The sequence below is a fragment of the Pseudophryne corroboree genome, chromosome 5 (assembly GCF_028390025.1).
Source record: "Pseudophryne corroboree isolate aPseCor3 chromosome 5, aPseCor3.hap2, whole genome shotgun sequence".
Taxonomy (NCBI): domain Eukaryota; kingdom Metazoa; phylum Chordata; class Amphibia; order Anura; family Myobatrachidae; genus Pseudophryne; species Pseudophryne corroboree.
In genome coordinates, this window is record NC_086448.1 from 20,297,477 (window position 1) to 20,314,862 (window position 17,386).

Consider the following 17,386-nt stretch of genomic DNA (forward strand, 5'->3'; position numbering starts at 1 on the left):
ACTGTGGGGGCATATCTGGCACTGTGGGGGCATATCTGGCAGTACGAGGGCTGTGTATGGGTAGAGCTGCATTTCCCACCCTAGGCTTATACTCGAGTCAATAATTATATATATATATATATATATATATATATATATATATATATATATATATATATATATATTGATATATATTGATATATATAGATATATATATTGATATATATAGATAGATATAGTGGTCTTCAGTATGCCGGCGGTCGGGCCCCCGGCGACCAGCATACCGTCGCCGGGAGCCCGACAGCCGGCATACCGACACTTATTCTCCCTCGTGGGGGTCCACGACCCCCCTGGAGGGAGAATAAAATAGTGTGGCGCCCGTAGCGCAGCGAGCCCGCAAGGGGTTTATTTGCGGTCGCCACACTGTCGGTAAGCCGGCGGTCGGGCTCCCGGCGCCAGTATGCTGGTCGCCGGGAGCCCGACCGCCGGCATATCGTATTGGACATATATATATATATATATATATATATATATATATTTATTAAGAATTTACTTACCGATAATTTTATTTCTCATAGTCCGTAGTGGATGCTGGGGACTCCGAAAGGACCATGGGGTATAGCGGCTCCGCAGGAGACTGGGCACAAAGTAAAAGCTTTAGGACTAGCTGGTGTGCACTGGCTCCTCCCCCTATGACCCTCCTCCAAGCCTCAGTTAGGATACTGTGCCCGGACGAGCGTACACAATAAGGAAGGATTCATGAATCCCGGGTAAGACTCATACCAGCCACACCGTACAACTTGTGATCTGAACCCAGTTAACAGCATGATAACAGAAGGAGCCTGTTATAACCCGACAATAACCCGATTTTTGTAACAATAACTATGTACAAGTAATGCAGACAATCCGCACTTGGGATGGGCGCCCAGCATCCACTACGGACTATGAGAAATAGAATTATCGGTAAGTAAATTCTTATTTTCTCTAACGTCCTAGTGGATGCTGGGGACTCCGAAAGGACCATGGGGATTATACCAAAGCTCCCAAACGGGCGGGAGAGTGCGGATGACTCTGCAGCACCGAATGAGAGAACTCCAGGTCCTCTTCAGCCAGGGTATCAAATTTGTAGAATTTACCAAACGTGTTTGCCCCTGACCAAGTAGCTGCTCGGCAAAGTTGTAGAGCCGAGACCCCTCGGGCAGCCGCCCAAGATGAGCCCACTTTCCGTGTGGAATGGGCTTTTACAGATTTTGGCTGTGGCAGGCCTGCCACAGAATGTGCAAGCTGAATTGTACTACAAATCCAACGAGCAATCGTCTGCTTAGAAGCAGGAGCACCCAGCTTGCTGGGTGCATACAGGATAAACAGCGAATCAGATTTTCTGACTCCAGCCGTCCTGGAAACATATTTTCAGGGCCCTGACTACGTCCAGCAACTTGGAATCCTCCAAGTCCCTAGTAGCCGCAGGCACCACAATAGGCTGGTTTAAATGAAATGCTGAAACCACCTTAGGAAGAAATTGAGGACGAGTCCTCAATTCTGCCCTGTCCGTATGAAAAATTAGGTAAGGGCTTTTATAGGATAAAGCCGCCAATTCTGAGACACGCCTGGCTGAAGCCAGGGCTAACAGCATTACCACTTTCCATGTGAGATATTTTAAGTCCACAGTGGTGAGTGGTTCAAACCAATGTGATTTTAGGAATCCCAAAACTACATTGAGATCCCAAGGTGCCACTGGAGGCACAAAAGGAGGCTGTATATGCAGTACTCCCTTGACAAACGTCTGAACTTCAGGAACAGAAGCCAGTTCTTTTTGGAAGAATATTGACAGGGCCGAAATTTGAACCTTAATGGACCCTAATTTGAGGCCCATAGACAGTCCTGTTTGCAGGAAATGCAGGAAACGACCCAGTTGAAATTCCTCTGTAGGGGCCTTCCTAGCCTCGCACCACGCAACATATTTACGCCAAATACGGTGATAATGTTGTATGGTTACATCCTTCCTGGCTTTGATCAGGGTAGGGATGACTTCATCCGGAATGCCTTTTTCCTTCAGGATCCGGTGTTCAACCGCCATGCCGTCAAACGCAGCCGCGGTAAGTCTTGGAACAGACATGGTCCCTGCTGGAGCAGGTCCTTTCTTAGAGGTAGAGGCCACGGGTCTTCCGTGAGCATCTCTTGAATTTCCGGGTACCAAGTCCTTCTTGGCCAATCCGGAGCCACGAGTATAGTCTTTACTCCTCTCCTTCTTATGATTCTCAGTACTTTTGGTATGAGAGGAAGAGGAGGGAACACATACACTGACTGGTACACCCACGGTGTTACCAGAGCGTCCACAGCTATTGCCTGAGGGTCCCTTGACCTGGCGCAATATCTGTCCAGTTTTTTGTTGAGGCGGGACGCCATCATGTCCACCTTTGGTTTTTCCCAACGGTTCACAATCATGTGGAAGACTTCTGGGTGAAGTCCCCACTCCCCCGGGTGAAGATCGTGTCTGCTGAGGAAGTCTGCTTCCCAGTTGTCCACTCCCGGAATGAACACTGCTGACAGTGCGATCACATGATTCTCCGCCCAGCGAAGAATCCTTGCCACTTCCATCATTGCCCTCCTGCTTCTTGTGCCGCCCTGTCTGTTTACGTGGGCGACTGCCGTGATGTTGTCCGACTGGATCAACACCGGCTGACCCTGAAGCAGAGGTCTTGCCTGACTTAGGGCATTGTAAATGGCCCTTAGTTCCAGGATATTTATGTGAAGTGACGTTTCCATGCTTGACCACAAGCCCTGGATATTTCTTCCCTGTGTGACTGCTCCCCAGCCTCTCAGGCTGGCATCCGTGGTCACCAGGACCCAATCCTGAATGCCGAATCTGCGGCCCTCTAGGAGATGAGCACTCTGTAACCACCACAGGAGAGACACCCCTTGTCCTTGGAGACAGGGTTATCCGCTGATGCATTTGAAGATGCGATCCGGACCATTTGTCCAGCAGATCCCACTGAAAAGTTCTTGCGTGGAATCTGCCGAATGGAATCGCTTCGTAAGAAGCCACCATCTTTCCCAGGACCCTTGTGCATTGATGTACTGACACTTGGCCTGGTCTTAGGAGGTTCCTGACTAGGTCGGATAACTCCTTGGCTTTCTCCTCCGGGAGAAACACCTTTTTCTGTACTGTGTCCAAAATCATCCCTAGGAACAGCAGACGTGTCGTCGGAATCAGCTGTGATTTTGGAATATTTAGAATCCATCCGTGCTGTCGTAGTACTACTTGAGATAGTGCTACTCCGACCTCTAACTGTTCTCTGGACCTTGCCCTTATCAGGAGATCGTCCAAGTAAGGGATAATTAAGACGCCTTTTCTTCGAAGAAGAATCATCATTTCGGCCATTACCTTGGTAAAGACCCGGGGTGCCGTAGACAATCCAAACGGCAGCGTCTGAAACTGATAGTGACAGTTCTGTACCACAAACCTGAGGTACCCTTGGTGAGAAGGGCAAATTGGGACATGGAGGTAAGCATCCTTGATGTCCAGAGACACCATATAGTCCCCTTCTTCCAGGTTCGCTATCACTGCTCTGAGTGACTCCATCTTGAACTTGAACCTTTTTATGTAAGTGTTCAAGGATTTCAGATTTAAAATGGGTCTCACCGAGCCGTCCGGCTTCGGTACCACAAACAGCGTGGAATAATACCCCTTTCCCTGTTGTAGGAGGGGTACCTTGATTATCACCTGCTGGGAATACAGCTTGTGAATGGCTTCCAATACCGCCTCCCTGTCGGGGGGAGACGTTGGTAAAGCAGACTTCAGGAACCGGCGAGGGGGAGACGTCTCGAATTCTAATTTGTACCCCTGAGATACTACCTGCAGGATCCAGGGGTCCACTTGCGAGTGTGCCCACTGCGCGCTGAAATTCTTGAGACGGGCCCCCACCGTGCCAGAGTCCGCTTGTAAGGCCCCAGCGTCATGCTGAGGACTTGGCAGAAGCGGGGGAGGGCTTCTGTTCGTGGGAAGAGGCTGTTTGCTGCAGTCTTTTTCCCCTTCCTCTGCCCCGGGGCAGATATGAGTGGCCTTTTGCCCGCTTGCCCTTATGGGGACGAAAGGACTGAGCCTGAAAAGACGGTATCTTTTTCTGCTGCGAGGTGACTTGGGGTAAAAAGGTGGATTTTCCAGCCGTTGCCACCAGGTCCGATAGACCGACCCCAAATAACTCCTCCCCTTTATACGGCAATACTTCCATATGCCGTTTGGAATCCGCATCCCCTGACCACTGTCGCGTCCATAATCCTCTTCTGGCAGAAATGGACATCGCACTTACTCTTGATGCCAGAGTGCAAATATCCCTTGGTGCATCTCGCATATATAGAAATACATCCTTTAAATGCTCTATAGTCAATAATATACTGTCCCTGTCCAGGGTATCAATATTTTCAGTCAGGGAATCCGACCAAGCCACCCCAGCACTGCACATCCAGGCTGAGGCGATTGCTGGTCACAGTATAATACCAGTATGTGTGTATATACTTTTTAGGATATTTTCCAGCCTTCTATCAGCTGGTTCCTTGAGGGCGGCCGTATCAGGGGACGGTAACGCCACTTGTTTTGATAAGCGTGTGAGCGCCTTATCTACGCTAGGGGGTGTTTCCCAACGCGCCCTAACCTCTGGTGGGAAAGGGTATAATGCCAATAATTTTTTAGAAATTAGCAGTTTTTTATCGGGGGAAACCCACGCTTCATCACACACCTCATTTAATTCATCTGATTCAGGAAAAACTACGGGTAGTTTTTTCACACCCCACATAATACCCTTTTTTGTGGTACTTGTAGTATCAGAAATGTTCAAAACCTCCTTCATTGCCGTGATCATGTAACGTGTGGCCCTACTGGAAAATACGTTTGTTTCCTCACCGTCGACACTGGAGTCAGTGTCCGTGTCTGTATCGACCTGAGGTAACGGGCGTTTTATAGCCCCTGACGGTGTTTGAGACGCCTGTACAGGTATTAACTGATTTGCCGGCTGTCTCATGTCGTCAACAGTCTTTTGTAAAGTGCCGACACTATCACGTAATTCTTTCCATAAGACCATCCAGTCAGGTGTCGACTCCCTAGGGGGTGACATCACTAACACAGGCAATTGCTCCGCCTCCACACCATTTTCCTCCTCATACATGTCGACACAGCGTACCGACACACAGCACACACACAGGGAATGCTCTGATAGAGGACAGGACCCCACTAGCCTTTTGGGGAGACAGAGGGAGAGTTTGCCAGCACACACCAGAGCGCTATATATATATATATATATTTAGGGATAACCTTATATAAGTGTTTTTCCCTAATATAGCTGCTGTATATATTAATATGCCAATTTAGTGCCCCCCCTCTCTTGTTTTACCCTGTTTCTGTTGTGCAGGACTGCAGGGGAGAGTCAGGGCGCCTTCCTCCAACGGAGCTGTGAGGAAAAAATGGCGCTTGTGTGCTGAGGAGATAGGCTCCGCCCCTTTTTCGGCGGCCTTTCTCCCGCTTTTTTGTGGAAAACTGGCAGGGGTTAAATACATCCATATAGCCCAGGAGCTATATGTGATGTATTTTTAGCCATTTAAGGTATTTTCATTGCGTCCCAGGGCGCCCCCCCCAGCGCCCTGCACCCTCAGTGACCGGAGTGTGAAGTGTGCGGAGAGCAATGGCGCACAGCTGCGGTGCTGTGCGCTACCTTATTGAAGACAGGACGTCTTATGCCGCCGATTTTCCGGACCTCTTCACTCTTCTGGCTCTGTAAGGGGGCCGGCGGCGCGGCTCCGGGACCCATCCATGGCTGGGCCTGTGATCGTCCCTCTGGAGCTAATGTCCAGTAGCCTAAGAAGCCCAATCCACTCTGCACGCAGGTGAGTTTGCTTCTTCTCCCCTTAGTCCCTCGATGCAGTGAGCCTGTTGCCAGCAGGTCTCACTGAAAATAAAAAAACCTATTTAAACTTTTACTCTAAGCAGCTCAGGAGAGCCACCTAGATTGCACCCTTCTCGTTCGGGCACAAAATCTTAACTGAGGCTTGGAGGAGGGTCATAGGGGGAGGAGCCAGTGCACACCAGCTAGTCCTAAAGCTTTTACTTTGTGCCCAGTCTCCTGCGGAGCCGCTATACCCCATGGTCCTTTCGGAGTCCCCAGCATCCACTAGGACGTTAGAGAAATATATATACATACATATATACATACATACATACATTATATATACATACACACGCACATACATACTTGCAGATGCATGATCCACAAGTAACGCAGATTTGTATTTCATTCTGCACTAACCACCCTATTTGACGAAGCATTGTGGATCAGGAGCCTACGCTCTATAATACTGATCATGTATAATCAGAGTAGTGGGGGTGAAGGGCTAGAAGTGGAAGATACAGGACAACAGACACTTACTGACGTATGAACTGAATGGCGTCTTCGTACTTCATCCCGCTCTCGATAAGAGCCAAAGCAACTAGAACTGGCGCCCTGATAGAGAACAAAAACAGCAAATCAGAACAACCAGCTAAACGCAGATCATACCGGAGCATCAATAAGGTTTTACCGGCAGCAGCAATCTGTGCGGGGTAAAACAGACATTTCATAGAACGTAGAGGACACAAAGTTTACCGCGCACAGGCCACTAAGCGATACGTAAGAGAAGCAGCGGAACAGGAGACGTGAGGGTCATCTATGGACAGATTCTGAATATTTGCACCGTATCAATTGTTCTCCAAAAACACCATCGCAAAATCCCAAACGCAACTCAAATACTTTTGAATTGCAGAAAGGTTCCTGCAAATCTTTCCAAGTATGACCCTAAATGCTGCACGTAAAGTTAGTCACTTCATTTTAAAAGACTAAGGGCAGGATGTACTAAGCATGGCATCCGCAATGCGGCACATCCCGCCAATTACCGCCTACATACTAATCACATATGTATAACACGTGATTAGTATCGCGAAGGACAACTCTCCTGATAAAAGCTGGTCTTTGTGATGTCGGGACTTCCGGGTTTCAGACCAGTTTGTCCCTCTGCGCACGCTTAAACACCCACAGCAGCAGCAGTACACGTACCCAAACCTGGTGGGGAGAGCGGTGCCGCAGAGGAATCCTATTTTACCGCATGTCATTAAAAGGGTCATTAGCGTCTATGACGGCAAGCGTCCAATAGGAATTTTATTTTGGTTTTTGAGACTAACGCCAATTTCTGGGGGAACACGCCTGAGATCTGCAGCCATCATTTTAAAGTTAAAATGAAGTTTTAGGTTCAAGGTCAAACCGATCCCAGAAAATGACCTATCACAGTAGCGACCTATCAGAGCTAGTGGGTGTCTGGAGTGATTGACTAGACCATAGCGCCCCCTATTGTCTACTGCTCCTACCAATTTCTCTCCTCAACCAGCGGTGAGGAGCAGGTGGCACTAGGCAGAAAGGCTTTGGGAGTCCTGCTGGACTGTGCAAACATCAGACCCCCAGGGAATTTCCGGGACTGGGTTTAATTTGGGATATGCCGCCAGGTATGGAAAAAGCGGCTTCCTCCTGTATAAAATACTGTAACATCCGACTTCTAAAACCTTTTTCCCAGCTATAATTCCACCCAAAAATCACACTTCATTGCAGCGCATGCTACGTAGGGTCTACAGGTGGACAACGTCTACAGAAGGACCAGAACACAGACCCTAGCATCAGGATCCTACAACTCCCCCGTAGTCGCAGCGATGCAGGTCAGTCACCACAGAACGATGACCGAAACATCTCCTAACGCCCCAGAAAGTTCTCCTAGATTAGAGTCTCCTCAGAGAAGCCTTTGAGATTAGAACGTCCGGCTATCTCCGAGGGCTCGTCCTGACCTTGCGTACTCTGCCCTAACGTCATCTCCAGCTGTCCTGGCAGCCTGCCCGGGAATCACAGTCCCCGCTACAGCTGAAGCGCAGCACCACACCCTAAGAAGGATGCTCACTTAACGGGACGGGGAAATTTACAGGCAGCTGCTAAAGAGTTCATTCTTTATACAGGTCTATAAAGCAGATTGGGAGGATTTCCTTGCCTCAACGTGTCCTTCCTACAGGCCGCTGATAGCCGTGGGTATTGCAGGTTAGAGGGTCGGACAAGTAGTGCAAATCTCTCGTTAAGGTCACTAACGTTACATATCACCCTCTTCCAAGTCTTTCCAGCTTTTAGCATTGAGGCGTTTGCAGTACTATGAATAGTATAGGTCAGAGGACGCACTTGCCCGGTCAATGTGTTCTAAAGATGGGCAAACATTGTTCAGCCTAGAACCCATAGCAGCAATTTCCTGATGAGCCTTAAATACCCTACAGCTGTGCCATGTGGAACCTTTAATAGCCCCTATCCAATCTGACCTAGTTTAGAAGTTAAGAGAAGCCCTGCAATTTGCTAACAGTAATGCCAGAGCGGACGCTTTAAATGTCATCGCAACCACCAGGATAATGGGCAATAGCCCCGGAGTATCTGGAAATACTTGTCCCAGTTTGGGGTCACCTACCTGCCCAGTCCAGCCACGCAGTGCACAGCAACGCAGCAGCCGGGGTCCTCACAGAATTTTGCTTTCAGCAAGTTTAACCAATCATCCACGATTTTGGTGGGAGGTGGGGCTCCGTCATCGAATGCCCAATCCTGAAACACCAGGAGAGAAAAAAAAAAGAAAGGACACTTCAATTCACCAATTTTTTTAAAGCGCCATTCCTGCAAACCCCGCCCTAACACGCCATTTTCTGACCGTTTTCCATCTACAGATATTGCTCAATTTCTTCTGAGGGTATGTACAGTGCAATTACCAGAACATTTATCTCCATGCAGCGCGTGGCTCTGTAATGTGCAGGGTGATGTGATTGGAGGGCGGGCGTGGATTTGGGAATGGGGTGACGGCTGCTCGCAGACCGGCAGGATGTGCACGCAGTCAGACCGCACCAGCGCATATAACACCTGGAGATATTTCAGATAAGAGCTAGACTATGGGGCGGTAATATTAGACTACGGAGAACTCATTGAATCCTCAAAAGTATAAAAGTTCTGCAGACCTTAATTTGACTGTTTAAGACCCAAATTGCGATGGGCATCAAGTCCAGTTACCCCTGGGGATCTATCAGAAAATAAGAATTTACTTACCGATAATTCTATTTCTCGGAGTCCGTAGTGGATGCTGGGGTTCCTGAAAGGACCATGGGGAATAGCGGCTCCGCAGGAGACAGGGCACAAAAAGTAAAGCTTTCCGATCAGGTGGTGTGCACTGGCTCCTCCCCCTATGACCCTCCTCCAAGCCTCAGTTAGGTACTGTGCCCGGACGAGCGTACACAATAAGGGAGGAATTTTGAATCCCGGGTAAGACTCATACCAGCCACACCAATCACACCGTACAACTTGTGATCAAACCCAGTTAACAGTATGATAACAGCGGAGCCTCCGAAAGATGGCTTCCTAAACAATAACCCGAATTAGTTAACAATAACTATGTACAATTATTGCAGATAATCCGCACTTGGGATGGGCGCCCAGCATCCACTACGGACTCCGAGAAATAGAATTATCGGTAAGTAAATTCTTATTTTCTCTATCGTCCTAGTGGATGCTGGGGTTCCTGAAAGGACCATGGGGATTATACCAAAGCTCCCAAACGGGCGGGAGAGTGCGGATGACTCTGCAGCACCGAATGAGAGAACTCCAGGTCCTCCTTAGCCAGAGTATCAAATTTGTAAAATTTTACAAACGTGTTCTCCCCTGACCACGTAGCTGCTCGGCAAAGTTGTAATGCCGAGACCCCTCGGGCAGCCGCCCAAGATGAGCCCACCTTCCTTGTGGAGTGAGCCTTTACAGATTTAGGCTGTGGCAGGCCTGCCACAGAAAGTGCAAGTTGGATTGTGCTACAGATCCAACGAGCAATCGTCTGCTTAGACGCAGGAGCACCCATCTTGTTGGGTGCATACAATATAAACAACGAGTCAGATTTTCTGACTCCAGCTGTCCTTGCAATATATATTTTTAATGCTCTGACAACGTCCAGTAACTTGGAGTCCTCCAAGTCACTTGTAGCCGCAGGCACTACAATAGGCTGGTTCAGATGAAATGCTGACACCACCTTAGGGAGAAAATGCGGACGAGTCCGCAGTTCTGCCCTGTCCGAATGGAAAATCAGATATGGGCTTTTGTAAGATAAAGCTGCCAGTTCTGACACTCTCCTGGCCGAAGCCAGGGCTAGTAACATGGTCACTTTCCATGTGAGATATTTTAAATCCACCTTATTTAGTGGTTCAAACCAATGAGATTTTAGAAATTCCAAAACCACATTGAGATCCCACGGTGCCACTGGAGGCACCACAGGAGGCTGTATATGCAGCACTCCCTTAACAAAAGTCTGGACTTCAGGAACTGAAGCCAATTCTTTTTGAAAGAAAATTGACAGGGCCGAAATTTGAACCTTAATAGATCCCAATTTGAGACCCATAGACAATCCTGATTGCAGGAAATGTAGGAATCGACCCAGTTGAAATTCCTCCGTCGGAGCACTCCGATCCTCGCACCACGCAACATATCTTCGCCAAATGCGGTGATAGTGTTGCACGGTTACTTCCTTCCTTGCTTTAATCAAAGTAGGAATGACTTCTTCCGGCATGCCTTTTTCCTTTAGGATCCGGCGTTCAACCGCCATGCCGTCAAACGCAGCCGCGGTAAGTCTTGAAACAGACAGGGACCCTGCTGAAGCAAGTCCCTCCTTAGAGGTAGAGGCCACGGATCTTCCGTGATCATCTCTTGAAGTTCCGGGTACCAAGTCCTTCTTGGCCAATCCGGAACCACTAGTATCGTTCTTACGCCTCTTTGCCGTATAATTCTCAATACTTTTGGTATGAGAGGCAGAGGAGGAAACACATACACCGACTGGTACACCCAAGGCGTTACCAGCGCGTCCACAGCTATTGCCTGCGGATCTCTTGACCTGGCGCAATACCTGTCCAGTTTTTTGTTGAGGCGAGACGCCATCATGTCCACCATTGGTCTTTCCCAACGGGTTACCAGCATGTTACCAGCATGTGGAAGACTTCCGGATGAAGTCCCCACTCTCCCGGGTGAAGGTCGTGTCTGCTGAGGAAGTCTGCTTCCCAGTTGTCCACTCCCGGGATGAACACTGCTGACAGTGCTATCACATGATTCTCTGCCCAGCGAAGAATCCTTGCAGCTTCTGCCATTGCACTCCTGCTTCTTGTGCCGCCCTGTCTGTTTACATGGGCGACTGCCGTGATGTTGTCTGACTGGATCAACACCGATTTTCCTTGAAGCAGAGGTTCTGCCTGGCTTAGAGCATTGTAGATTGCTCTTAGTTCCAGAATGTTTATGTGAAGAGACGTTTCCAGGCTCGTCCACACTCCCTGTATGCCGAATCTGCGGCCCTCCAATAGATGAGCACTCTGCAACCACCACAGAAGAGATACCCTTGTCCTTGGAGACAGGGTTATCCGTTGGTGCATCTGAAGATGCGACCCTGACCATTTGTCCAACAGATCCCTCTGGAAAATTCGTGCATGGAATCTGCCGAATGGAATTGCTTCGTAAGAAGCCACCATTTTTCCCAGGACTCTTGTGCATTGATGTACAGACACCTTTCCTGGTTTTAGGAGGTTCCTGACAAGCTCGGATAACTCCTTGGCTTTTTCCTCCGGGAGAAAAACCTTTTTCTGAACCGTGTCCAGAATCATCCCTAGGAACAGCAGACGAGTTGTCGGCATTAACTGGGATTTTGGAATATTCAGAATCCAGCCGTGCTGTTTTAGCACTTCTTGAGACAGTGCTAATCCCCTCTCTAGCTGTTCTCTGGACCTTGCCCTTATTAGGAGATCGTCCAAGTATGGGATAATTAATACGCCTTTTCTTCGAAGAAGAATCATCATCTCGGCCATTACCTTTGTAAAGACTCGAGGTGCCGTGGACAATCCGAACGGCAGCGTCTGAAACTGATAGTGACAGTTTTGTACAACGAACCTGAGGTACCCCTGGTGTGAGGGGTAAATTGGAACGTGGAGGTACGCATCCTTGATGTCCAAGGACACCATAAAGTCCCCTTCTTCCAGGTTCGCTATCACTGCTCTGAGTGACTCCATTTTGAACTTGAACTTCTTTATGTATAGGTTCAAGGACTTCAGATTTAGAATAGGTCTTACCGAGCCGTCCGGCTTCGGTACCACAAATAGAGTGGAATAATACCCCTTTCCCTGTTGTAGAAGAGGTACCTTGACTATCACCTGCTGAGAGTACAGCTTGTGAATGGCTTCCAAAACCGTCTCCCTTTCGGAGGGGGACGTTGGTAAAGCAGACTTCAGGAAACGGCGAGGCGGATCTGTCTCTAGTTCCAACCTGTACCCCTGAGATATTATCTGCAGGATCCAGGGATCTACCTGCGAGTGAGCCCACTGCGCGCTGAAATTCTTGAGACGACCGCCCACCGCCCCCGAGTCCGCTTGAGAAGCCCCAGCGTCATGCTGAGGCTTTTGTAGAAGCGGGGGAGGGCTTCTGTTCCTGGGAAGGAGCTGCCTGTTGGTGTCTCTTCCCCTTTCCTCTGCCTCGTGGCAGATATGAATATCCCTTTGCTCTCTTGTTTTTAAAGGAACGAAAGGGCTGCGGTTGAAAAGTCGGTGTCTTTTTCTGTTGGGGAGTAGCTTGAGGTAAAAAAGTGGATTTCCCGGCTGTAGCCGTGGCCACCAAATCTGATAGACCGACTCCAAATAACTCCTCCCCTTTATACGGCAAAACTTCCATATGCCGTTTTGAGTCCGCATCGCCTGACCACTGTCGCGTCCATAAACTTCTTCTGGCTGAAATGGACATAGCACTTACCCGTGATGCCAGTGTGCAGATATCCCTCTGTGCATCACGCATATAAAGAAATGCATCCTTTATTTGCTCTAAAGACAGTAAAACATTGTCCCTATCCAGGGTATCAATATTTTCAATCAGGGACTCTGACCAAGCTACTCCAGCACTGCACATCCAGGCTGTCGCTATAGCTGGTCGTAGTATAACACCTGTATGTGTGTATATACTTTTTTGGATATTTTCCATCCTCCTATCTGCTGGATCTTTAAGTGCGGCCGTCTCAGGAGAGGGTAACGCCACTTGTTTAGATAAGCGTGTGAGCGCCTTGTCCACCCTAGGAGGTGTTTCCCAGCGCGCCCTAACCTCTGACGGGAAAGGGTATAAAGCTAATAACTTCTTTGAAATTAGCATCTTTTTATCGGGGGCAACCCACGCTTCATCACATACATCATTTAGTTCTTCTGATTCGGGAAAAACTATAGGTAGTTTTTTCACACCCCACATAATACCCTGTTTAGTGGTACCTGTAGTATCAGCTAAATGTAACGCCTCCTTCATTGCCAAAATCATATAACGTGTGGCCCTACTGGAAAATACGGTTGATTCGTCACCGTCGCCACTGGAATCAGTGCCTGTGTCTGGGTCTGTGTCGACCGACTGAGGCAAAGGGCGTTTTACCGCCCCTGACGGTGTTTGAGGCGCCTGGACAGGCACTAACTGATTGTCCGGCCGTCTCATGTCGTCAAACGACTGCTTTAGCGTGTTGACACTATCCCGTAATTCCATAAATAAAGGCATCCATTCTGGTGTCGACCCCCTAGGAGGTGACATCCCCATATTTGGCAATTGCTCCGCCTCCACACCAATATCGTCCTCATACATGTCGACACACACGCACCGACACACAGCAGACACACAGGGAATGCTCTTAACGAAGACAGGACCCCACTAGCCCTTTGGGGAGACAGAGGGAGAGTTTGCCAGCACACACCAAAAGCGCTATATATGACAGGGATAGCCTTATAATAAGTGCTCCCTGTATAGCTGCTTTTATAATATAATTTTTGCCACTATTTTGCCCCCCCTCTCCTGTTTTACCCTGTTTCTGTAGTGCAGTGCAGGGGAGAGACCTGGGAGCCGTCCTGACCAGCGGAGCTGTGTAAGGAAAATGGCGCTGTGTGCTGAGGAGATAGGCCCCGCCCCTTTTCCGGCGGGCTCGTCTCCCGCTCTTTAGTGTATTCTGGCAGGGGTTAAATATCTCCATATAGCCCCCGGAGGCTATATGTGAGGTATTTTTTAGCCAAATAGGTTTTCATTTGCCTCCCAGGGCGCTCCCCTCCCAGCGCCCTGCACCCTCAGTGACTGCCGTGTGAAGTGTGCTGAGAGGAAAATGGCGCACAGCTGCAGTGCTGTGCGCTACCTTTAGAAGACTGAGGAGTCTTCTGCCGCCGATTCTGGACCTCTTCATGTTTCAGCATCTGCAAGGGGGCCGGCGGCGAGGCTCCGGTGACCATCCAGGCTGTACCTGTGATCGTCCCTCTGGAGCTGATGTCCAGTAGCCAAGAAGCCAATCCATCCTGCACACAGGTGAGTTCACTTCTTCTCCCCTAAGTCCCTCGTTGCAGTGATCCTGTTGCCAGCAGGACTCACTGTAAAATAAAAAACCTAAGCTAAACTTTTCTAAGCAGCTCTTTAGGAGAGCCACCTAGATTGCACCCTTCTCGGCCGGGCACAAAAATCTAACTGAGGCTTGGAGGAGGGTCATAGGGGGAGGAGCCAGTGCACACCACCTGATCGGAAAGCTTTACTTTTTGTGCCCTGTCTCCTGCGGAGCCGCTATTCCCCATGGTCCTTTCAGGAACCCCAGCATCCACTAGGACGATAGAGAAATAGAGGGTGAACAGTAGGAAAAACGCCGCAGTCCGACGCAGTCTCTTCGGGAGCCAGCTTGTGCCGTTAAACCTGACCCAGGTCTGGCAGTTTGGCATTTAACCCAAGCGGCTGCGTCCGACTTTGTAACGCCCATAAAATGCCACCTTCCCATCGGCTCACGCACCTTCAGAGATGTTGCTTTGTGCCCCAGTTATCCCAGCTACACTGCAACAAGGGGGGAGGTTCTCCGGCAACACAAGGACGCATGGCACACCCACCAGTGTAGGTGCTTTCTGTGACGGGTGGGGGGCAGAACGCGCTGGTCAAGTGCCTCACCACAGCTACTGAGGCCAGACAGGAACCAGTGCCTCACTACAGCTACTGAGGCCAGACAGGAACCAGTGCCTCACGACAGCTACTGAGACCACACAAGAACCAGTGCCTCACTAAAGCTACTGAGACCACACAAGAACCAGTGCCTCACTAAAGCTACTGAGACCACACAAGAACCAGTGCCTCACTACAGCTGAGGCCAGATAGGAACCAGTGCCTCACTACAGCTACCGAGACCAGATAGGAACCAGTGCCTCACTACAGCTACTGAGACCACACAAGAACAAGTGCCTCACTACAGCTGAGGCCAGACAGGAACCAGTGCCTCACTACAGCTACCGAGGCCAGACAAGAACCAGTGCCTCACTACAGCTACCGAGACCAGACAAGAACCAGTGCCTCACTACAGCTGAGACCTGACAAGAACCAGTGCCTTACTACAGCTACTGAGACCAGAGAGGAACCAGTGCCTCACTACAGCTACTGAGACCAGACAGGAACCAGTGCCTCACTACATCTGGAGTACCCGGCGTTGGCCGGGATTTTAAGAATGTCTGTTTACAAAAATAAATGTAAATATGAAACACACAGTATAACATTGTAGATAGCTGAATACCCGTGCTTCACTACGGGATGAGGATGGTAAATTAGAATGATAGTTGTTCGTTAATTTACGTTGGTTGGAGATCTAGTATATAGGCATATCTTGCTTCCCTGACGCACTTTGTGTAGTGGCCGGACCCCTTTTTGGTCCCCCAAGGGACCCTGCTCTTCCCACTATACAACTCTCAGTCTGTGGCTCCTGCTGTCTCCATTCTCCTCCTCACATCATGTCACTGCCCCTGTCACATGCAGCCCTGTCCTCACTGACACATCACTCATCTCCTGATATACTCTGTGCTGCTGGGAACCCTGCTCCTCACACTATATAATGTTCAGTCTGTGACTTCCTGCTGCCTCCATTCCCCTCCTCACATCATGTCACTGCCCCTGTCACATGCAGCCCTGTCCTCACTGACACACCACTCATCTCCTGATATACTCTGTGCTGCTGGGAACCCTGCTCCTCACACTATATAACTCTCAGTCTGTGGTTTCCTGCTGCCTCCTTTTCCCTCCTCACATCATGTCACTGCCCCTGTCACATGCGGCCCTGTCCTCACTGACACATCACTCATCTCCTGATATACTCTGTGCTGCTGGGGACCCTGCTCCTCCCACTATATAATGTTCAGTCTGTGACTTCCTGCTGCCTCCATTCCCCTCCTCACATCATGTCACTGCCCCTGTCACATGCAGCCCTGTCCTCACTGACATATCACTCATCTCCTGATATACTCTGTGCTGCTGGGGACCCTGCTCCTCCCACTATATAACTCTCAGTCTGTGACTTCCTGCTGCCTCCATTCCCCTCCTCACATCCTGTCACTGCCCCTGTCACATGCTGCCCTGTCCTCACTGACACATCACTCATCTACTGATATACTCTGTGCTGCTGGGAACCCTGCTCCTCCCACTATATAACTCTCAGTCTGTGGCTTCCTGCTGCCTTCATTCCCCTCCTGACATCATGCCCCTGTCACATGCAGCCCTGTCCTCACTGACACATCACTCATCTCCTGATATACTCTGTGCTGCTGGGGACCCTGCTCCTCCCACTATAAAACTCTTAGTCTGTGGCTTCCTGCTACCTCCATTCCCCTCCTCACATCATGTCATTGCCTCTGTCACATGCAGCCCTGTCCTGACACATCACTCCTCTCCTGATATACTCTGTGCTGCTGGGGACCCTGCTCCTCCCACTATATAACTCTCAGTCTGTGGCTTCCTGCTGCCTCCATTCCCCTCCTCACATCATGTCACTGCCCCTGTCACATGTAGCCCTGTCCTCACTGACACATCCCTCATCTCCTGATATACTCTGTGCTGCTGGGGACCCTGCTCCTCCCACTATATAATGTTCAGTCTGTGACTTCCTGCTGCCTCCATTCCCCTCCTCACATCATGTCACTGCCCCTGTCACATGCAGCCCTGTCCTCACTGACACATCAATCATCTACTGATATACTCTGTGCTGCTGGTTCACCCCTAGGGGTGCTAGTGGTGTGTTACCCCCACAGTGTTTGTTCCCAGAGTGTAAGTCAGATGTGTACCAAGTTTGTTGTAAATTGCTGCAGGCATTCCAGAGTTATGCTGTCTGCTGAAATACTCTGTGCTGCTGTCCCACCCCTAGGGGTGCTAGGGGTGTCTGACCCCCACAGTGTTTGTCCCCAGAGTGTAAGGCATATGTGTACCAATTTCTGAGTACATTGCTCCAGCAATTCCAGAGTTATGCTGTCTCCTTACATACTCTGTGCTGCTGTCCCACCCCTGGG

General features: G+C 49.6%; 1 protein-coding gene across 4 annotated transcripts in view; it reads right to left on the reverse strand.

The window, feature by feature from the left end:
• Positions 1 to 17,386, reverse strand: part of PTP4A3 (protein tyrosine phosphatase 4A3) — a 94,846-nt gene that overhangs the window by 14,108 nt on the left and 63,352 nt on the right. For all 4 annotated transcript variants that reach the window (XM_063921144.1, XM_063921147.1, XM_063921145.1 and 1 more), the window contains exons 4-5: positions 8,491 to 8,621; positions 6,396 to 6,470 (exon numbers count right to left, since the gene is read on the reverse strand). In XM_063921144.1, coding sequence (XP_063777214.1) covers positions 6,396 to 6,470; positions 8,491 to 8,621 — 206 coding nt within the window. The remainder of the gene's footprint in view (positions 1 to 6,395; positions 6,471 to 8,490; positions 8,622 to 17,386) is intronic.